The following is a 21,595-nucleotide window of genomic DNA, read 5'->3' as shown; positions in this document are numbered from 1 at the left end:
AGCTCACCTCAGGAAGGGCACCGTTTCCCTGGGCCCAAGGAACACCCAGAAGATTCCTGAACTTGACACTTGAGCTCATTAGCAGGCCCCTCCTCGGCAGCACTACTTGCAGGAGGGAGACCCCAGGGGAAGAGGCAGTGAGTAGACTTCTGGGTGAGTCTGCAAGCAGTGAGAGAAAGAATCAAATACATCACGGAACTGCTGGGTAGAGCCCTGTCAGAGGCTCTAACCAAGCCCCACAAACCCCACAGATGCCCGTCATAACACTGGGTACCGACCACCACACAACAGGGGCCTTTGTATCTTTTCCTCTAACCACTGATCTTCCATCCTAACCCAGAAGGAGCCCCACCGGAGGGCAACAAGTAAATGGGGTGGGAAGACAGACAAGCCTCCTCCATCTCCCCTGGGCAGGCTAGAATGACGGGATGTACGAGAGCTTGGAAGGAGAGTGTGGACTGAACTTTCCCATACCTGAAAGTAACTGAGAGTTAATAACAAACAAGACTGTGATCAGAGCATCATCAGCTCTCCTCACACGACCACTAGGGAAGAAAGGGCTGACAGAGCAAGCCTGAGACTGTGATGAGAAAAATGAAGACACTACTGTGCTCTTATTACGTTCAGGCCACTCGTTAAGCTGGTTACTTTAAATCTGAGGGAGAAGAAACATGAAACACATCACGTCGATGTGACCATGTTAGAAGCTGGAGGTCTATACCAGAAGAGGAAATAGAGCCCAAAGCAGCTGCTTCTGGGGACACAGGATGGAAGAGGAAAGGTGCAGAGCAGAGAGTGGGTAGACCAGGAGCAGCAAGTAGACCAGGAGGCTTGTTATCTATTTTATTTAAAGCCTTTTACTGTTTCTTTAAGCTTGATATGAATAAAAATAGGCCGAGCATGGTGGTTCCTGCCTGTAATCCCAGCACTCTGGGAGGCAGAGGTGGGTAGATCACCTGCAGTCAGGAGTTCAAGACCAGCCTGGCCAACATGGCGAAACCCCATCCTACTAAAAATACAAAAATTAGCCAGGTATGGCGGCACATGCCCGTAATCCCTGCTACTCGGGAGGCTGAGGCAGGAGAATCACCCGAACCCAGGAGGTGGCGGCTGCAGTGAGCCGAGATCGCGCCACTGCACTCCAGCCTGGGCGACAGAGCAAGACTCTATCTCAAAATGGATAAATAAATAAGAGAATAAAAATAAAATACAAAATAATGGTTAAGATTTTGAATTGACCTAGCATGATCAAAAGAAAATTTTAAAAGAAAATTTTATGACCAAGAAGCAGTCCACAAACTCTAAGAGATTTAAAATTTCACAAGAGATTATGATAAACAGTTCTACTGTAATGGGATGCACATGCTGCAAAACATCACACCATTCAGTTGCATAAAAAGCCATAGGGCTTATGGGAAAAATGGGGTAAAGGCATAATACCGGTGACACACAAAAAGAGAACCTAGAACCCGATAAAAACAGTAGCAGTTTTATACATGCTAAATGGTTAACAAACATATAAACACTACAATAAATATGACACTTTACCTTGAAAATGACCAGTTATTACATGGTGGTGGAAAGAGGGTTATCTGAAATCAGATGTAAAGCTCACATTGTTCCTTAATATAGCAATAGTGTGGAAACAAATTCATGTTGTCAAAGCAAACAAAATAGCAGAACTGACTATATTTATACATTTGTTCCAATAAATTGGAAAACTTAAAGTGGAGATTTTTCTATGAAAATAAAAGTAACCAAAATTACCCCAGCAAGAATTAGGAAAACCAGGCTAGAGCATGGTGGTTCATACCTGTAATCCCAGTACTTTGGGAGGCAGAGATGGGTGGACCACTTGAGTCTAGGAGTTCATCAAGACCAGCCTAGGCAACATGGTGAAACCCCATCTCTACAAAAAAATACAAAAATCAGCTGAGTATGGCACACATCTGTAGTCCCAGCTACTTGAGAGGCTGATGTGGGAGGACTCTTTGAGCCTGGGATGCGGAGGGTGCAGTGAGCAGAGATCACGCCACTGCACTCCAGCCTGGATGACAGAGTGAGACCCCATCTCAAAAAAAAAAAGAAAAGAAAAACAGACTAGTCGATGATCATTTTAAAAAACTGAAGTAGTAGTCAAAGGATCAAAAGTATACTCTTCCCAAAAAGGCAACAGTCCTACACTAACAAAACTTCTAACACCATCCAAAGAACAGAAAATTCCCAGGATATTTCATCTGACGTAGAGCTGTGACATGATGTGACACCTGTATAAAGCATCACACAAAGGTGCACAACCCTATAGACAAAACAAGGACAGCACTAACTGTAATCTAACCTCATTTATGATTAACATTGATTAAAATACTTAAAAATATTAGTAAAGTAAATCTAATGCTGTGTGTGTGTGTATGTATATATATATACACACACACACATAGAATGTATTTGTACATACGTACATAGCAAACTACATCAAGAGTTTATCCAATGAATTAAAGGATAGTCCACATTTTTAAAAAACAAAAAACAATAAAATAAGTCACATTAGCACATTCATGGAGAACCGTCAATCATCTCAATAGACATAACAAAAAGAACGTGATAAAACTCAACGCTTTTGGCCGGGCGCGGTGGCTCATGCCTGTAATCCCAGCACTATGGGAGGCCGAGGCGGGCAGATCATTTGAGGTCAGGAGTTCGAGACCAGCCTGACCAACATGATGAAACCCTGTCTCTACTAAATACAAAAAAATTAACCAGGTGTGGTGACGGGAAGCTGAGGCAGGAGAATCGCTTAAACTCAGGAAGTGGAGGTTGTAGTGAGCTGAGATCACGCCACTGCACTCCAGCCTGGGCAACAAGGGCGAGACTGACCCTCAAAAAAAAAAAAAAAAAAAAATCAACACTTTCGAAACTCAGAATTTAAAGCAAACTAAAAGTAAAAGGAATTTCCTTGACACAATAAAGTGTTTCTTCCCTAAACCTATAGAAAATATCATACTTTGGCTAGGAGCAGTGGCTCACAACTGTAATCCCAGCACTTTGGGAGGCCAAGGCAGGTGGATCATGAGGTCAGGAGATCGAGACCATCCTGGCAAACGCGGTGAAACCCCGTCTCTACTAAAAATACAAAAAATTAGACGGGCGTAGTGGCGGGCGCCTGTAGTCCCCACTACTCAGGAGGCTGAGGCAGCAGAACGGCGTGAACCTGGGAGGTGGAGCTGGCAGTGAGCCAAGATTGTGCCACCACACTCCAGCCTGGGCGACAGAGCGAGACTCCATCTCAAAAAAACACACACAAAAAAAAAAAAGAAAGAAAAAGAAAATATACCGTATATGAACCATTAAAATCATTTCCTTTAAAAACACATGACGGCTGGGGGCAGTGGCTCACGCCTGTAATCCTAGCACTTTGGGAGGCTGAGGCAGGCAAATCACAAGGTCAAGAGATGGAGACAATCCTGACTAGCACGGTGAAACTCTATTTCTACTAAAAATACAAAAAAATCAGCCACGTGTGGTGGTGGGCACCTATAGTCCCAGCTACTCAGGAGGCGGAGGCAGGAGAATCACTTGAACCCGGGAGGTAGAGCTTGCAGTGAGCCGAGATCACATCACTGCACTCCAGCCTGGGCAACAAAGAGCAAAACTCCATCTCAAACAAACAAACAAACAAACAAAAAAACTAAGAGAATCAGCTGAGATAAAATGAGAACTGGTGGAGATCCACCATCTTGTTTTGCAGCTGCCTGAGACACAGATATGGCTTCTGTTCCACTGACTCTGGAACTATGTAAACAGCTGTTGGATTCTACAGTCCCTGATAAACAGCTCTCACCCGACTGGCAAAGAGCTGCTTGACTTGTGGATGGCAGTTCCAAGGTGAACACATGACATCCTGTTTGGAAGGCTGCTGCTATTAGTAAAGAAGAGTCAAGAATCTTTCTGAGTTATTTACAGCTTAGAGCAATTGGGTAAAGTATGTTTTTGTGAGCAAAATTTACCTTTCTCTCTACCTGATTTCTCCAAAATCTGGAAACTATTCATGAGTATTCTGATCTTATGGTAATACAGTTACTTATGTAAGTTCAGCAAGAATCTGTTTTCTTTTGCAAAAGGACACAATTGGAAAGACTGGTTATTGTATCAAGGCCTCAAATGGAATGGCATATTTTCAGATACAACCAGGCTGCTTTGAGAAATTTAGGTTGGATTTACAGAGCTGATAAAAAGCCCCTTGGAAAGACTGGCCTGGTACCTTGTCCACCTTAAAGATTCCTGACCTGTGGCAAGTAAAGAATGTCACTTTCTAACAGGCTCAGGAACCTCATGGTATTTTGGGATCTCGAGAAGACAGGAATTCATACAGGTGTTACAAGCACAGTCGAGCGGCAAATCCTTGGGTTAGCTTCTGGCCTTCTAAGCTTTTAAAAAGTCGAATCAAAAATTCCTTATAAAAGTTCCAGCAAGGCCGGGAGTGGTGGCTCACGCCTGTAATCCCAGTACTTTGGGAGACCAAGGCAGGCAAATCATGAGGTCAGGAGTTCGAGACCAGCCTGACCAACATGGCGAAACCCTTTATCTACTAAAAATATAAAAATTAGCCAGGCGTGCTGGCATGCACCTGTAATCCTAGCTACTCAGGAGGCTGAGGCAGGAGAACTGCTTGAACCCGGGAGGCGAAGATTGCAGTGAGCCGAGATCACACCACTGTACTCTAGTCTGGGTGACAGAGTACACCCATCTCAAAAAAAAAAAAAAAAAAAAAAAACAGAAGCTCCAGTAAAGTCAACTTAAAAGAAGCCTACATGGCTGGTCACTATTCTTGCCATTCTTCATGCAAATAACCAGGCCAAGTATGAGACCAAAATTTATTTGCAAATAAATTGGTCCTGCTATGATTTATTCTTGGTAGAAGTAGGAAAACTGGAGACAGAAAATTTTAGATTCTGATTGCTGCTCTGAGTTTTCGTTATTTGCCTATAATTTGGGCTAATTCTGAATTATTTCCTGGCTACAAGAAGTCCCTAAAAAAGAATGAGGTTTTCGTTTTCCTCATGATACTTTTAGTTGGCCCATTAACGGAATAGGTTATTTGCTGTTGTTCCAGCACAATCAAAAGTTCTCTTTTGTTTGTAATCCTTGCGGGCATTATATTTCTACTATTCAAATTATTATGTATCTCTCATTGTTTTACTTCATCTGAGAAAACCAAAGTCATAGTATCCTGAAGACCAGAAATGATTCAACAACCCTGTGAATCTCCTTAATTTGGAATCCTCCTGGGCCTGATGTGTTTTCCACTGCCAATGCACTGTTGCTAAAGCTATGCCGTATCAAGCACCCTCCCCAAGGTTCAGAGGAGGGCGCCTAAGATAGAAAAGCTGGATTGGGAAGAGAAGTGTGAAGGCCAAAGCCATCTTGGAAGCTCATCTACCACGTGGGCTTCTGATTAACTCCTGTTCTGGGAAGGCCTGTAAGATTTCCAGTTCATCTATTGTTCTTTGTGTCAGAGCAGGTACTTACCATAAATCCTACCCTTAGGTCAAACAACCTTGATGTAATCATACTTCAACTGTCCTACACATCCCTTCTGAACCACCCCTCCCTATGGTCTAGATGCCCTGGGTCTGGGGGTGCAGGGATCCACCATCTTGTCTTGCCACCACCTGAGACACACACATGGCTTCTGTTCATAAGTCCCTATCAAATGTTTCTTTCTAAGAAACAAACAAACAAACAAAAAAATCATGAGAACCAATAAGAAAAGTCAACAGGGTAGCACTTTTAAACAAATCAGTAAGGAACAGCTTTTTGGTACATTAGCAGTAACCAACTAGAAAATATAATAAGAAAATGCCTATATGATCATAACAAATCTAGAAAGTACTTAGAAACAAAAATATTTAAAATGCAGGAAAACCTAACAAAAAATACACATGAAAAAATGTGTAATTACAGAAGAGATTGAAGCAATATACCACGTTTATGATGAGTAGACTTATACGGTAAAGATACTAATTTTGCCGGGCGCAGTGGCTCACCCCTGTAATCCCAGCACTTTGGGAGGCCAAGGCAGGTGGATCACGAGGTCAGGAGATCGAGACCATCCTGGCAAACATGGTGAAACCCGTCTCTACTAAAAATATAAAAAATTAGCCAGGCGTGATGGCGAGCGCCTGTAGTCCCAGCTACTCAGGAGGCTGAGACAGGAGAATGGCCTGAACCCGGGAGGCGGAGCTGGCAGTGAGCCAAGATCGTACCACTGCACTCTGGCCTGGGTGATAAAGCAAGTGAGACTCCGTCTCAAATAAATAAATAAATTAATTAAATAAAGATATTAATTTTCCACAAATTAATTTGCAAATTTGATAAATTCTCAATGAAAATACCAAGAAAAATTTTCATTGTATTTCATCTAATAATTCTAACTCTCGTTAACGTAAAATAAAATCATATGCTTGGACTACTGCTGCTACAACTAGAAAATTTTAAAGGCCGGGCACGGTGGCTCAAGCCTGTAATCCCAGCACTTTGGGAGGCCGAGACGGGCGGATCACGAGGTCAGGAGATCGAGACCATCCTGGCTAACCCAGTGAAACCCCATCTCTACTAAAAAATACAAAAAAAACTAGCTGGGCGAGGTGGCGGGCGCCTGTAGTCCCAGCTACTCGGGAGGCTGAGGCAGGAGAATGGCGTAAACCCGGGAGGCGGAGCTTGCAGTGAGCTGAGATCCGGCCACTGCACTCCAGCCTGGGCGACAGAGTGAGACTCCGTCTCAAAAAAAAAAAAAAAAGAAAAGAAAATTTTAAATACTCTTATCTTTTTAAAAAACCAGAGACCTGTGGAAGCAAGGAGGACTAAATAAACTAAAATTGCAGAGAGAAAAGAGCTGCTCTTAGATGAGCTAAAATTGCTGGCTGTTGCCCACCTGGGTCATTTGCTCAGCTTGAGAGCAGTGAAGGAAGGGCTCAGCCCAGACAGAGGACTATGATAGGGGAAAGAGAAACCAGTGAAGGTTTTGATGCGTCCCAGTGGACAGTGAGTTTTCCCCATGGGACATGTGTTGAGTGCTGGTCAGTGCAAGAAGCTGCAGGCTGGGCTGGAATGGCAGACTGAGTCTCCCACAGCCTCAAGGTGCTCCAGAAACAAAGTACCAGTGGAGACGAGCCTGCAATAAATACATCATCCAGAAACCCAAAGTCACAGGTAATAGAGTCCAGCCCCTAAACAGCTCAATTCCTGTTTAAACTGAAGTGATCAGCCATTCCCCTACTGCATGACAGAGAAAAGGGGAAATATCCTCTGATATAAAACAACAGTAAGGTCAGGCGTGGTGGCTCACCCCTGTAATCCCAGCATTTCAGGAGGCCAGGGTGGGTGGATCACCTGAGGTCAGGAGTTTGTCGAGACCAGCCTGACCAACATGGTGAAATCCCATCTCTACTAAATATACAAAACAGCCAGGCATGGTGGTGGGTGCCTGTAATCTCAGCTACTGGGGAGGCTGACACAGGAGAATTGCTTGAACCCAGGATTGCAATGAGCCGAGATCGCGCCATTGCACTCCAGCCTGGGCGACAACGCAAGACTCCATCTCAAAAAAACCCACAACAGTAAACTTTAGCCTCTGTGGTTATTCCTTTTAAAACAATGTCAGCAAAAAATTAAAAACTTTGAGATATGAGGCAGGAAAATATGACTGACAAAAGGAATAGGCAGATAATTGATCCAGACGCACAGATGATCCAGACGATGTTAGCAGACAAGTAATATTACAAATAACTATAATACATAACTATATAAGTATTTAAAATACAGAGAAGTTATATAAAGTGAATAAAAAGAGAATTGGAATTAAAAAAAAAAAACAAGGAGATATTTAGAAACGAACAACTGATCCCTGAAATGGGCATCAGCGGGACAATGGCCAACACAAGCCTGTTAAGGATGGAGAGCAAACCATCCTTCTCGTGGGGTTGTGCTACTGTCCAGTGAGCACATGGTGAGAGCAATACTGCTAACGCCTACGCAACACACCCACATCAACTACAGTGGTGCAATTTTTTGAAAAGTGGAAAACCTCTTTTCCACGAAAATAAAAAAGGATTTAGGGCAAATGCAGCTCTCAATTCCTGGTACTGGGAACGTGAAGTCATTTCGCCACTTTGGAAAACCGAGAGTATATACTAAATGTAAATGTATGTACACAGTGACTCAACGGTATCACTCGTAAGTACGTGCCCAGTGGTTCTCAATGGGTAAGAGGGAGATTTTGTCCCACATTTGACAATGTCTGGAGCCATTTACGGCTGTCACAGTGGGGCAGTGCTACTGGCACTAAAAGGAGCTAGGCACATTCCTCAGCCCCGGGCTCAAGACTCCCTGAGCCTAGTACAAACACATTCCATCCTCCCATCCCACCACATATCGCCATATATCTCTCAAACTCCCTGAGCCCAGTATAAACACCACCTGGAAAGCCTCCGATAAGGAGACAGCCGTTCAAGGTTTTACTGAAAGCGCGGAAACCAAAAGAATTTCTTTGTTCCCCTGTAACTTTCGGGCTATAAAAAGCAAACGCTCGCATTGTTCGAGGCCCTCTCTTGTATGCTGTAGAATGGAGGGACCAGGTTCAAACTTGTAATAAAGATCCTTGCCGCTTGGCTTTGACACTGGACTCTGCTGGTCTTCTTTGAGGAACAAACGGTCTAGGCATAACATCTGGGGGCTCGTCCGGGATTCCCCAAGCCCACCAGACCCCTGGTCAACGGATCTGCTAGGATCGATCTACTGATAGGTGAGCTGGCTCCTCACCGTTTGTCTGTCTGTGTCTGTCTGTGTCTGTCTGTGTCTGTTCTGAATCTGAATCTGTGGCTCGCGAGGTCTGAAACTGGAGCTGGCACAGTCCTGGCGGACGCGCTATAGGACAGCCAGCAGAGACCGGTAGGAGACGTCCCCTGGCTCTCGTCTGATCTAGCTGTCTCCGATCTGAGCTGCCCCAGGCGCATTTGCCTGGGCAGAACGCGCTGGCGATCTGAGCTGCCCCGGGCGCGTTTGCCCGGGCAGAACGCGCTGGCGATCTGAGCTGCCCCGGGCGCGTTTGCCCGGGCAGAACGCGCTGGCGATCTGAGCTGCCCCGGGCGCGTTTGCCCGGGCAGGGCGCGCTGGCGATCTGAGCTGCCCCGGGCGCGTTTGCCCGGGCAGGGCGCGCTGGCGATCTGAGCTCCCCCGGGGGTGTTTGCAACCAGGCAGCGCGCGCTTGCGGCCCCGGTTCCCGGGCTTCCGGCTTCCGGCTTCCGGCGCGCGGGCTTGTGGCCCTGGTTCCCGGGCCTCCAGCTTCCGGCACACGCGTGCTTGCGGCCCGGTTCCCAGGCCTCCGGCTTCCAGGGCGCACTTGCGCCCCGGTTCCAGGCTTGCCGCCGGGTTCCTGGGCTTCCGGCTTCCGGCACGCGCATGCTTGCGGCCCCGGTTCCCGGGCCTCCGGCTTCCGGCACGCGCGTGCTTGTGGCCCCGGTTCCCGGGCTTCCAAAGCGCGCCTGCGACTAGATATCATTAATAAGTCAGATCAGATTTCCTTTACAGGGATTCTTACCCACATTCCTTTACAGGAAGAGACTACAAATCATTACAGGATAAGTAATACCCAGAGCACTCCTCTATCTCTCCTCACAAATAATTTTAAAGAAGTTAGAGCAAGGGGCCGTGATCTTGGTATAGAAATCAGGAAAGGAAAGTTAATTACTCTGTGCCGCTCCGAATGGCCTGCCTTTGATGTGAGGTGGCCACCCGAGAGGACCTTCCGACTTGCTGTCATCACTAGGATAAAGTCCAAGATTTTCCTACCTAGGCGTGCGGGCCACTTAGATCAAATACCATATATCTTCATATGGCAGGACCTTGTTGAAAACCCGCCTCATTGGCTGTCCCCTTTCCAATTAGCCTCTGAACCCTGTAAGGCGCTGGTTGCCCGACCACTAAGACCCAAGCAACCAACTGCCCCCCCCAATCCTGTTCTACCTGACAGCGAGGACCCACTGCTCGCAGAACCCCCTCCGTACCCCGACGCACCCGGACCCACCCCCCAGGCTCAGTCGCGGGAGGGAGCAGGCGGACAGGAGGCGGCTGATGCACCCGGACCCACCCCCTGGGCTCAGCCGCAGGAAGGAGCAGGCGGACAGGACGCGGCCGACGCACCCGGACCCACCCCCCGGGCTCAGCCGCGGGAAGGAGCAGGCCGACGGGAGGCGGCCGACGCACCCGGACCCACCCCCCAGGCTCAGCCGCGGGAGGGAGCAGGCGGACGGGAGGCGGCTGACGCACCCGGACCCACCCCCCGGGCTCAGCCGCAGGAAGGAGCAGGCGGACGGGAGGCGGCCGACGCACCCGGGCCCGCTGAAAGAGAAAGTAACTTTGAAAGGCCGGCGGGGCGGACGTGAGGGCGCACTTCGAGGACTAGCCCCCCGCAGCCGCCTGACTCCACGGTGGCTTTACCCCTTCGGGAAATAGGACCCCCAGATGACACAGGAATCCCCAGGCTCCAGTACTGGCCATTCTCCACCAGTGATCTGTATAACTGGAAGACTCAGAGTGCTCGGTTTTCAGACAACCCCAAAGATTTACTGGCTTTACTGGATAGTGTCATGTTCACCCACCAGCCCACTTGGGATGATTGTCAGCAGCTCCTCTGAATCTTGTTTACCACGGAAGAGCGAGAAAAGATACAGGTAGAAGCTAGAAAGCTGGTCCCGGGGGACGACGGTCAACCGACTGCCAACCCCGACCTCATAAACGCGACCTTTCCTCTGACCAGGCCGGCGTAGGACTACAACACGGCAGAAGGTAGGGGACGGCTACGCCTTTATCGCCAGACTCTAATGGCAGGTCTCCGGGCAGCTGCTCGCAAGCCCACTAATTTGGCTAAAGTATATTCTATTCTGCAAGGAAAGACAGAGAGCCCAGCTACCTACTTAGAAAGATTAATGGAAGCTTTTAGACAGTACACCCCCATAGATCCAGAGGCTCCAAGAAGTCAGGCAGCTGTTGTAATGTCTTTCGTAAATCAGGCAGCCTCAGACATTAAAAGAAAACTCCAGAAATTAGAAGACTTGGAAAGAAAGCAGATTCAGGACCTCCTTCAGATAGCCCAGCGAGTTTACAATAACACAGATACTCCAGAAGAAAGGCATTTTAAGGCCACTGAAAAAATGACCAAGGTCCTGGCAGCAGCGGTACAGAAAGAGCATCCACAGCCAGAGTACACCCAACCTAGGTGGCCCCCCAGGCATGATAATCTGAGAAAAGACCAATGTGCCTACTGCAAAGAGACTGGCCACTGGGTAAGAAACTACCCCAAAAAGAAACAACAAGGACAGGGACCCCCTAAGTCTACACCCGTACTAGTCACTCAAGATGAAGACTAAGGAAGACGGGGTTTGGATCCCCTCCCCGAATCTAGGGTAACTTTGCAAGTGGAGGGGTCCCCAGTCCAGTTCTTGGTCGATACAGGAGCACAGCACTCAGTCTTAGTTAAAACTAATAGGAAATTATCCTCCAAGTCCTCCTCGTAGGTACAAGAGGCCACAGGAGTTAAGAAATACCCATGGACAACACAAAGAACAGTAAACTTCGGAGCCAAGAATGTAACCCACTCTTTCCTGGTCATTCCTGAGAGCCCCTGTCCCCTATTGGGGAGAGACCTGCTAACTAAAATGGGAGCACAGATCCATTTCCTCCCTGAGGGGCCCGTCGTGACCAACTCCCACAATCAGCCCGTGTCCATCCTGACTATAACCCTAGAGGATGAGTACCGGCTCCACCAGAAACAAGCGGCCCCTGACCAGGACATAGCAACCTGGCTCCGGCAATATCCAGAAGCTTGGGCGGAAACGGGGGGCTTAGGTCTAGCAAAACACCGTCCTGCCTTGTTTGTTGAACTTAAGCCTGGGGCAGACCCCGTGCGGGTACGCCAATACCCGATGCCCCTAGAGGCCAAGAAAAGAATTGCCCCGCATATCCGCCGGCTCCTTGACCAAGGGGTCCTTCGCCCATGTCACTCGCCCTGGAATACTCCATTGTTGCCGGTACGAAAACCTAATGGTGGAGAATACAGACCTGTACAAGACTTAAGAGAAGTCAATAAGAGGGTTGTGGACATACATCCAACTGTGCCTAACCCATATACCCTCCTGAGTACCCTAAACCCTAACATCAACGGTACACTGTTTTAGATTTGAAAGATGCTTTCTTCAGTCTGCCCTTAGCCCCTCAGAGCCAGAAGCTCTTCGCCTTCGAGTGGAATGACCCTGATAAGGGCATAAGTGGCCAACTGACATGGACCAGACTGCTGCAGGGATTCAAAAACTCTCCTACCCTGTTCGATGAGGCCCTCCATGAAGACCTAGGTGAGTACCGACGCAAACACCCTGAAATAACCTTACTACAGTATGTTGATGACCTCCTAATTGCTGCTGAGACCCAAGAAGCTTGCATCCAAGGGACCAGAGGTCTCTTACAAGCTCTGGGAAATCTAGGCTACCGAGCCTCGGCAAAAAAAGCTCAAATCTGTAAGCCAGAGGTAACATATCTAGGGTACCTGCTTAAAGAAGGGCAGCGCTGGTTAACAGACGCCCGGAAACAAACTGTTCTGCAGATCCCCAGGCCGCAATCCACCCGACAAGTAAGGGAATTCCTGGGGTCGGTGGGGTTTTACAGACTATGGATACTTGGGTTCGCAGAACTGGCTAAACCCTTATATCAGGCAACACGAGGGCAGTAGCCATTTAAGTGGACAGACGAAGCCGAGTCGGCTTTCCAACAGATTAAAACCGCCCTATTCTCCGCGCCTGCACTAGGACTACCTGATGTTACCAAGCCCTTCCACTTATATGTAGATAAGAATAAAGGTGTCGCCAAGGCAGTAATAACTCAGAACTTAGGCCCCTGGCGGAGGCCAGTTGCCTACCTGTCAAAGAAGTTAGACCCAGTGGCTGCCAGGTGGCCCCCTTGTCTCCGAATGATTGCAGCCACGGCTCTGATGGTGCAAGATGCTAATAAACTGGTCATAAGGCAAGAATTGCGGGTCGTTACTCCACATGCCATCGAAGGTGTACTCAAACAGCCACCTAATCGATGGATGAATAACGCCCGGCTCACCCACTACCAAGGACTGCTACTAAATCCTCTCAGGATAACTTTCCTGCCCCCAACGACCTTAAACCCTGCCTCGTTGCTGCCCAACCCGGACCTGGACGCCCCACTCCACGACTGCACCGAGATACTAGCTCAGGTGCATGGAGTTCGAGAAGACCTGAAGGACCGCCCACTTCCTGACGCGGACCTCGTCTGGTTCACTGATAGGAGCAGCTTCATGCATCAAGGCCAGAGGTACGCTGGAGCGGCAGTGACTTCAGAGACTGAGGTAATCTGGGCGGAACCCCTGCCCCCGGGGACATCGGCCCAGAAGGCCGAACTGATAGCGCTCACCCAAGCTCTTACCTTAAAGGCGGGGAAAAAGCTGACGGTATATACAGACAGCCTATACGCTTTTGCAACGGCGCATATACATAAGACTATTTACAGGGAGCGAAGATTGCTGACGGCTGAAGGAAAAGAGATAAAAAACAAGCAAGAGATCCTAGCCCTGCTAACAGCCCTGTGGAGGCCAGAAAAGTTAGCCATTGTGCATTGCCCAAGGCATCAGAAACTAACTACTCCAACTGCTCAAGGCAACTTTCTGGCAGACCAAACTGTAAGAAAGGTGGCGAAGGCTCCCAGCCAACTCCTTGCACTCCAGCTCCCTGACCCAGGCCCCCAGGACTTGCCATATTTCCCTGAATATTCAGAACAAGATCTCCAGTAGATTGACAAGCTTCCCCTGAAACAGATCCAGAATAAGTAGTGGACTGATACTAATGACCAAACCATCCTACCAGAAAAATTAGGACAACAAGTATTAGAACACGTCCACCGAACCACCCACCTGGGTGCTCGGCGGATGATAGACCTGATCAGACGCTCTAAGCTCAGATTCAGACATACAGCCGAGATGGCCAGCAGCATTGTGACAAGTTGTAAAGTCTGCCAGCTTAACAACGCCTACCCCCAATCCCAGGCTGCAACAGGAACAAGGCTCAGGGGAACCAGGCCCGGTATCTACTGGGAAGTAGATTTTACTGAGATAAAGCCAGGAAAATACAGGTATCGGTACTTACTTGTCTTTGTAGATACTTTTTCAGGGTGGACTGAAGCATTCCCCACCAAAAAAGAAACTGCTGAAGTTGTAGCAAAGAAAATCCTGGAAGATATCCTCCCCAGGTATGGCTTCCCCGTCCAGATAAGGTCAGATAATAGGCCGGCCTTCGTCGCTAAGGTAAGTCAGAATTTAGCTTCCATCCTTAGGGCAAATTAGAAACTACACTGCGCTTACAGGCCCCAGAGTTCAGGACAGGTAGAGAGGATGAATCGGACCTTAAAAGAGACCTTAACTAAATTAACTATGGAGACTGGCGCTAATTAGGTGGTCCTTCTCCCCTACGCTCTGTTCCAGGCCCGTAATACCCCTTACAGACTAGGCCTTACCCCTTATGAAATTATGTATGGCAGACCCCCACCCTTAGTTCCCAGCCTAAAAGATGATCTGCTCAAGTCTGAAACAGAAAATGTTTCTGAACTCTTATTTTCCCTACAAGCCTTGCAGAAAATTCATCAAGAAATCTGGCCCAAGCTGAAGGAACTATATGAGACTGGTCCCCCACTGACACCCCATCCGTACCAGCCAGGAGATTGGGTCCTGGTCACGCGACACCGACAAGAGACCCTAGAACCCAGGTAGAAAGGACCACTCCAGGTACTCCTAACCACACCCACCGCCCTGAAGGTAGAAGGCATCGCGTCGTGGATCCACTACACCCACGTCAAGCCGGTGGACCCAACCTCCGACCTTCTGGGACCAATCACGGCGGCGGCTGAAGCACCGGACACGTGGACTGTGGACAGAGCTAAGAACAACCCCTTAAAACTAACCCTGCGCCGGCAGCATAGCTCGCTGTAAACATGCAGTTAGGTAGTTTAACCATAACGTTAGCCGCCCTAGTGGCCGCTAGAGAAATCACAAAACCAGCTCTTAATCCCTTTGTCTGGAGATTCTGGCTTTATGAAAACCGAACCCACCCTGGACAACCTCATAAGCCTGGGAAATTATTGGCCAGTGCTGATTGCCCCTCCTCAGAGTGCAACAGCCCAATTCTACTAAATTTTACTGGTTTTCAAATAGCCAAACCTAAGACACCAATAATATGCTTTGAGTTTGATCAGACTAAATACAATTGTAAACACTATTGGTGGCACCAAAATGCCGGCTGTCCTTATAACTATTGTAACATCCATAGACCCCGTTATGGAGGAGAGAGAAAACAGTTAGACCCTAAGTGGCCCTTCCATCGTAGACAGGATAGAGACTTTTCATATACATGGATAGTTAGAGACCCCTGGAACTCCCGCTGGACCACGCCTCAACATGGGGCTGTATACTACTCCCCCTCCTCCACATGGCCTAGCAGTCACCTCTATCTGTGGCGAGGCCTAGTGCAAGTACTGCCCCTGGTCCACAGGAATATCCAACGACAAGAAAACAGACTAACACAAGACTTACGTCCTTTCTCCTGGTTAAAGTTATTACAAGAAGGACTAGAACTTGCTAACCTTACAGGACTTCACAGCCTGTCTGGCTGCTTTCTGTGTGCCACTCTAGGGCGTCCACCGCTAACCGCTGTCCCTCTGCCATGGGGATCCTCTACCTTGGCCCAAGCTAACAACCTCCGAAACCTCTCATATGCTCCTATCCTAGACGTGCCCCTATACCTAAACCCCAGTCAAGAGAAGTTTCCCTACTGTTTCTCAGGAACCAATACCAGCCTCTGCAGCATCACTGCAATGCCCCCTAATATCACCCTAAAGGCTCCGCCGGGCATATTCTTCTGGTGTAATGGAACATTATCTAAGAACCTACCTAGTCCCTCTGTTACCAACCTACTGTGTCTTCCTGTCACATTAGTTCCCCGGTTGACTCTACTAACTGCTGGCGAGTTCCTAAGGTACACTGGTAACTGGACTAGTACCGCTATTCACTCAGTCCCTAGACCAAGACCTGCACGAGCCATATTTCTCCCCCTCATTGCGGGAATCTCTCTCACCGCATCCTTCGTGGCGGCCGGACTGGCAGGGGGAGCCCTAGGTCACACCCTCATAAAAAGCAACAAGTTATACCAACAATTTGCCGTTACTATAGAGGAGTCGGCTGAGTCCCTTGCCTCCCTTCAGCGGCAGCTCACGTCCCTAGCTCAGGTAACCTTGCAGAACCGGAGGGCCCTAGACCTACTCACTGCAGAAAAAGGTGGTACATGTATATTTCTGAAAGAAGACTGTTGTTTCTACATAAATGAATCAGGGCTTGTAGAGGACCAGGTCCAACAGTTACGCAAGTTAAGCGCAGAAGTAAAAACATGGCAGTTTGCTTCAGCTGCAGACCAATGGTAGAATTCCTCTATGTTTTCTCTGTTAGCTCCCTTCCTTGGACCCCTGCTAAGTCTACTATTTCTACTTACCGTAGGACCTTGTGTTGTTAACAGAATTTTACCATTTGTTAGAGAAAGATTTGACACCGTACAACTCATAGTCCTCAGAGCCCAATACCAACCTGTAAACGCTGAAACAGAATCAGACTTATAAGACCCAAGATTGGCTCTAGAGATACCTGAAAAGAAGGGAGGAATGAAAGGAGCTGGGCACATTCCTCAGCCCCGGGCTCAAGACTCCCTGAGCCTAGTACAAACACATTCCATCCTCCCATCCCACCACATATCGCCATATATCTCTCAAACTCCCTGAGCCCAGTATAAACACCACCTGGAAAGCCTCCGATAAGGAGACAGCCGTTCAAGGTTTTACTGAAAGCATGGGAACCAAAAGAATTTCTTTGTTCCCCTGTAACTTTTGGGCTATAAAAAGCAAACGCTCGCATTGTTCGAGGCCCTCTCTTGTATGCTGTAGAATGGAGGGACCAGGTTTGAACTTGTAATAAAGATCCTTGCCGCTTGGCTTTGACACTGGACTCTGGTGGTCTTCTTTGAGGAACAAACAGTCTAGGCATAACAGCACCTACATGGGTCGGGGCCAGGAATGCTGCTCAACATCCTACAATGCACAGGACGTTCCTCCACAACAAAGAATTATTCAGTCCAAAATGTCAATAGTGCTGAGGCTGAAAAATCCTGGTATGCGCCTAACAGAAATGACAGCTGATGTCTACCAAAAGAAATGTACAAAAATATTCGTAGTAGTGTTATCGAAAATAGCCAGTAACTGAAAACAACCTAAACACTGATGTTGATAATAGATGATTACAAGAGACAAACTATGAAATGTTCATACAACAGAGTATCATACAACTTCACAAAAATAAACCAACACAAACATTTTAAGGATATAAACATCTGCATTAAAAATGTATAGGGAAAGACCTAGAAGAATATCTACCAAACCGATTACCTCCGAGGAGAGAAAGGGGATTGGGATGGGTGGGTGGTTATAAGAGACAATTGTGTTCTAAGAGAATGTAGAAAAATAGCAACTGTATCATCAAAAATTAATAGTTCCAGTTCTGCATGTAAAGAGCCTGGAAGCAGCCACTCTGTCCTAACAACAAGTAAAAAGCTTAACAAACTGAAAAATCAACAACTCTTCTTAGATCTGAAAGAGAAGTGAAAATACAGGGCAAACCACTGTCCTCAAAATTAGAGACAGGCAGAAACACAGTCCTTACCAGAGCACAAACCTCTGTGAGAAAGTGTCAGGATAGAAATACCTGAACTGCAACTGACAAATTGCCAGAGGCTAGGTGTGTACGTGTCTGAAGTTAAAACATCCAAGGGAGCCGGGCGCGGTGGCTCACGCCTGTAATCCCAGCACTTTGGGAGGCCGAGGTGGGTGGATCACGAGGTCAGGAGATCGAAACCATCCTGGCTAACACGGTGAAACCCCGTCTCTACTAAAAGAATACAAAAAAATTATCCGGACATGGTGGCAGGCGCCTGCATTCCCAGCTACTCGGGAGGCTGAGGCAGGAGAATGGCGTGAACCCGGGAGGCGGAGCTTGCAGTGAGCCGAGATCGCGCCACCGCACTCCAGCCTGGGTGACAGAGTGAGACTCCGTCTCAAAAAAAAAAAAAAGTCCAGGGGGACCCACTTATGGTAGGAGTGGAGGGAGACAAGGTCCCAAGCTTTTCTGAGTTTTACTTTCAGGAGCTCAACCAGGTTCCCAGAGCCTAATCTACTAAGGTTTTGTCAGAGCCTAACTAACCTGAGCAAAGAATATACCAAATCCATCCTGTCCCATCTAAGGGATGGGGTGGGGGTGGCCTGGGAAATACTTGTGAGGTTCGGAGTCCAGGGGAACAGGCTCACAAAGAGACAGACCTAATCAGGGGCCTACAGAAATGCTCACCCTTTCCCGATATCTCACCACCATATTCGTAAAGTACTATTAAAAGTAAATCTTTTTACTCAGTACATCATGTCCAGCTACGAACAGAAAGGGACAAGGCAATACTAAAAGGCAAATAAACATAGGCAGGGTGACCAGGCACAGTGGCTTACGCTTGTAATCCCGGCACTTTTGGAGGCCAAGGTGGGCAGATCACCTGAGGTCAGGAGTTCGAGATCAGCCTGGCCAGTATGGTGAAACCCCATCTCTACTAAAAATAAAAAAATGGCCGGGTGTGGTGGCTCACGTCTGTAATCCCAACACTTTGGGAGACTGAGGCAGGTGGATCACGAGGTCAGGAGATTGAGACCATCCTGGCTAACACGGTGAAACTCCGTCTCTACTAAAAATACAAAAAGAATTAGCCGGGCATGGTGGCGGGCGCCTGTAGTTCCAGCTACTCGGGAGGCTGAGGCCAGAGAATGGCGTGAACCCTGGAGGTGGAGCTTGCAGTGAGCCAAGATAGCACCACTGCACTCCAGCCTGGGCAACAGAGCAGACTCCATCTCAAAGAAAAAAATAAATAAATAAAAAATAAAAATAAAAATAAAAAAATTAGCCAGGCGTGGTGGCGTGCACCTGTAGTCCCAGCTACTCAGGAGGCTGAGACAGAAGAATCGCTTGAACCCAGGAGGCGGAGGTTGCTGAGCCGAGATCACACCACTGCACTCCAGCCTGAACTCCGTCTCAAAAAAAAAAAAAAAAAAAAAAGCACACACAGACAGGGGAAGCATCAGAACCAGGCATGATAGGGATGTTGAAGGTATCAGAGAAAACTTAAAACAACTATGATTAATATGTTATGGGCTCTAGTGAATAAAGTAGGCAGCATGCAAGAATAGATGGGCAGGTCAGGCGCAGTGGCTCATGCCTGTAATCCCAGCATTTTGGGAGGCTGAGGCAGGCAGTCACTTGAGGTCAGGAGTTCAAAACCAGCCTAGCCAACACAGTGACACTCTGTGTCTACTAAAAATACAAAAATTAGCCAGGCACCGTGATGCGCACTTGTAGTCCCAGCTACTCAGGAGGCTGAGGCACAAGACTGGCTTGAACCCGGGAGGTGGAGGCTGCAGTGAGCCCAGATCGCACCACTGCACTCCAGCCTGGGCAAGAAAGTGAGACTCCATCTCAAAAAAAAAAAGAGGCCAGGCGCGGTGGCTCAAGCCTGTAATCCCGGCACTTTGGGAGGCCGAAACGGGTGGATCATGGGGTCAGGAGATCAAGACCATCCTGGCTAACCCGGTGAAACCCCGTCTCTACTAAAAAAAAAAAATACAAAAATCTAGCCGGGCGAGGTGGCGGGCGCCTGTAGTCCCAGCTACTCGGGAGTCTTGAGGCAGGAGAATGGCGTGAACCCGGGAGGCGGAGCTTGCAGTGAGCTGAGATCCGGCCACTGCACTCCAGCCTGGGCGACAGAGCGAGACTCCGTCTCAAAAAAAAAAAAAAAGAAAGAAAAAAAAAGGAAATACTAGTGATCAAAAACACTGTACAGAAGTGAAGAATGCCTTTGATGGGCTATTTTTATGTAGACAGTATGAGATTGAGCGAAAAAATCAAACCTCCAAGCAAAGAGAACACTGGGGAAAAAAAAAAAGAACAGAATATCCAAGAACTGTGGCCAGCCATAAAAGGTGTAGATATGCACAATGGAAATACCCGAAGGACAGGAAAAGAACAGAAGAAAGACAGCCGGTGCCTGATGCATGGTGGTTTGACTCAGTATTTTTCAATTTTACAAGAGCGCAAAAGCAATACACATGCAGTACATTCCCCAACTTACAATGAGGCTCCATCTGGATAAATCTATTATAAGTTGAATATATTATAAGTCAAAAATGCACTTCTGACAAAGAGATTTTCAATTTAGGATGAGTTTATCAGGATGTAACCACATCATTAAGTCAAGGAGCATCTATATATGAAACAATAATTACTGAAAATTTTGCTGAAGTAATGTCAGACACCAAATCACAGATGGAGGAAAATCCGAGAATACCAAGAAGATAAATGCCAAAATACCTGCATGTAGGCATATCATTTTTAAAACACAAAAAATCAAAGATAAGCCTGAGGGGGAAAATACCTTACCTGCAAAAACCACACAAGCAAGAAAATGGAGTGAACAGTTAAGATGTTTAGAGAAAAAAAAAAAAAATCCATCAAAACAGAATTCTGTACCTGCAAAATTATCCTTCAAAAGTAAAGAAAGACTTTCTTAAAAACTAAGACAATTTATTGCTGTTACAAGTAAACTTGCCTTAACTGGGCAGAAAAGGAAAATGCAGGTCAGAAACAGATACAATTTTTTTTTTTTTTTTTGAGACAGGGTCTTACTCTGTCGCCCAGGCTGGAGTGCAGTGGCATGATCTTGGCTCACTGCAACCCTCACCTCCTGGGTTCAAGCGATTCTCATACCTCAGCCTCCTGAGTAGCCAGGACTACAAGCACGCACCACTACACCTGGCTAATTTTTATATTTGTAGTAGAGACAGGGTTTCGCCATGTTTGCCAGGCTGGTCTTGAATTCCTGACCTCAAATGACCTGCCCGCCTCGGCCTCCCGAAGTGCTGGGATTACAGGGATGAGGAGCCACCAGGCCCGGCCACAGATATACATTTTAAAAATTGAGAACATCAAAGAAAGAATAAGTGAAAGTAAAATTAAAACTTTTTTCTTATTTTTTTTTGAGACGGTCTCACTCTGTTGCCTAAGCTGGAGTACAGTGGTGCGACAGCCTCGAACTCCTGGGCTCAAGTGATCCTCCCACCTCACCTCCCAAGTAGCTGGGGCTACAGGTGCACACCAGCACACTTGGTTTTTTGTTGTTGTTGTTGTTTTGTATAGACAAGGTCTCTGCGTTGCCCAGGCTGGTCTCAAACTCCTGGCTTCAAGTTGCCTCCTGCCCTCAGCCTCCCAAAGTGCTGGGATTACAGGCATCAGCCACCATGCCTAGCTATTTTTCTTTTTTTGTTGTTGTTGAGATGAAGTTTCACTCTGTCACCCAGGCTGGAGTACAGTAGCACGATCTTGGCTCACTGCAACCTCTGCTTC

The 21,595-nt window shown here is 47.5% G+C and overlaps 1 protein-coding gene and 1 pseudogene across 5 annotated transcripts in view; one reads left to right on the top strand and one right to left on the bottom strand.

Moving 5' to 3' along the window:
- Window positions 1-21,595, bottom strand: part of ZNF26 (zinc finger protein 26) — a 45,623-nt gene that overhangs the window by 21,041 nt on the left and 2,987 nt on the right. Inside the window, exon 2 of one of the 5 annotated variants that reach the window (XM_073021285.1) lies at window positions 8-159. The exons of the other annotated variants lie outside the window; for them this stretch is intronic. Coding sequence (XP_072877386.1) covers window positions 8-79 — 72 coding nt within the window. The 5' untranslated portion in view covers window positions 80-159. The remainder of the gene's footprint in view (window positions 1-7; window positions 160-21,595) is intronic. 5 annotated transcript variants of the gene reach the window in all.
- Window positions 7,965-8,077, top strand: LOC140712896 (U4atac minor spliceosomal RNA; annotated as a pseudogene).

The sequence above is a fragment of the Chlorocebus sabaeus genome, chromosome 11 (assembly GCF_047675955.1).
Source record: "Chlorocebus sabaeus isolate Y175 chromosome 11, mChlSab1.0.hap1, whole genome shotgun sequence".
Lineage (NCBI taxonomy): Eukaryota > Metazoa > Chordata > Mammalia > Primates > Cercopithecidae > Chlorocebus > Chlorocebus sabaeus.
The sequence above is the reverse complement of the archived record's forward strand: the minus strand, read 5'-3'. Positions and strand labels throughout refer to the sequence as shown.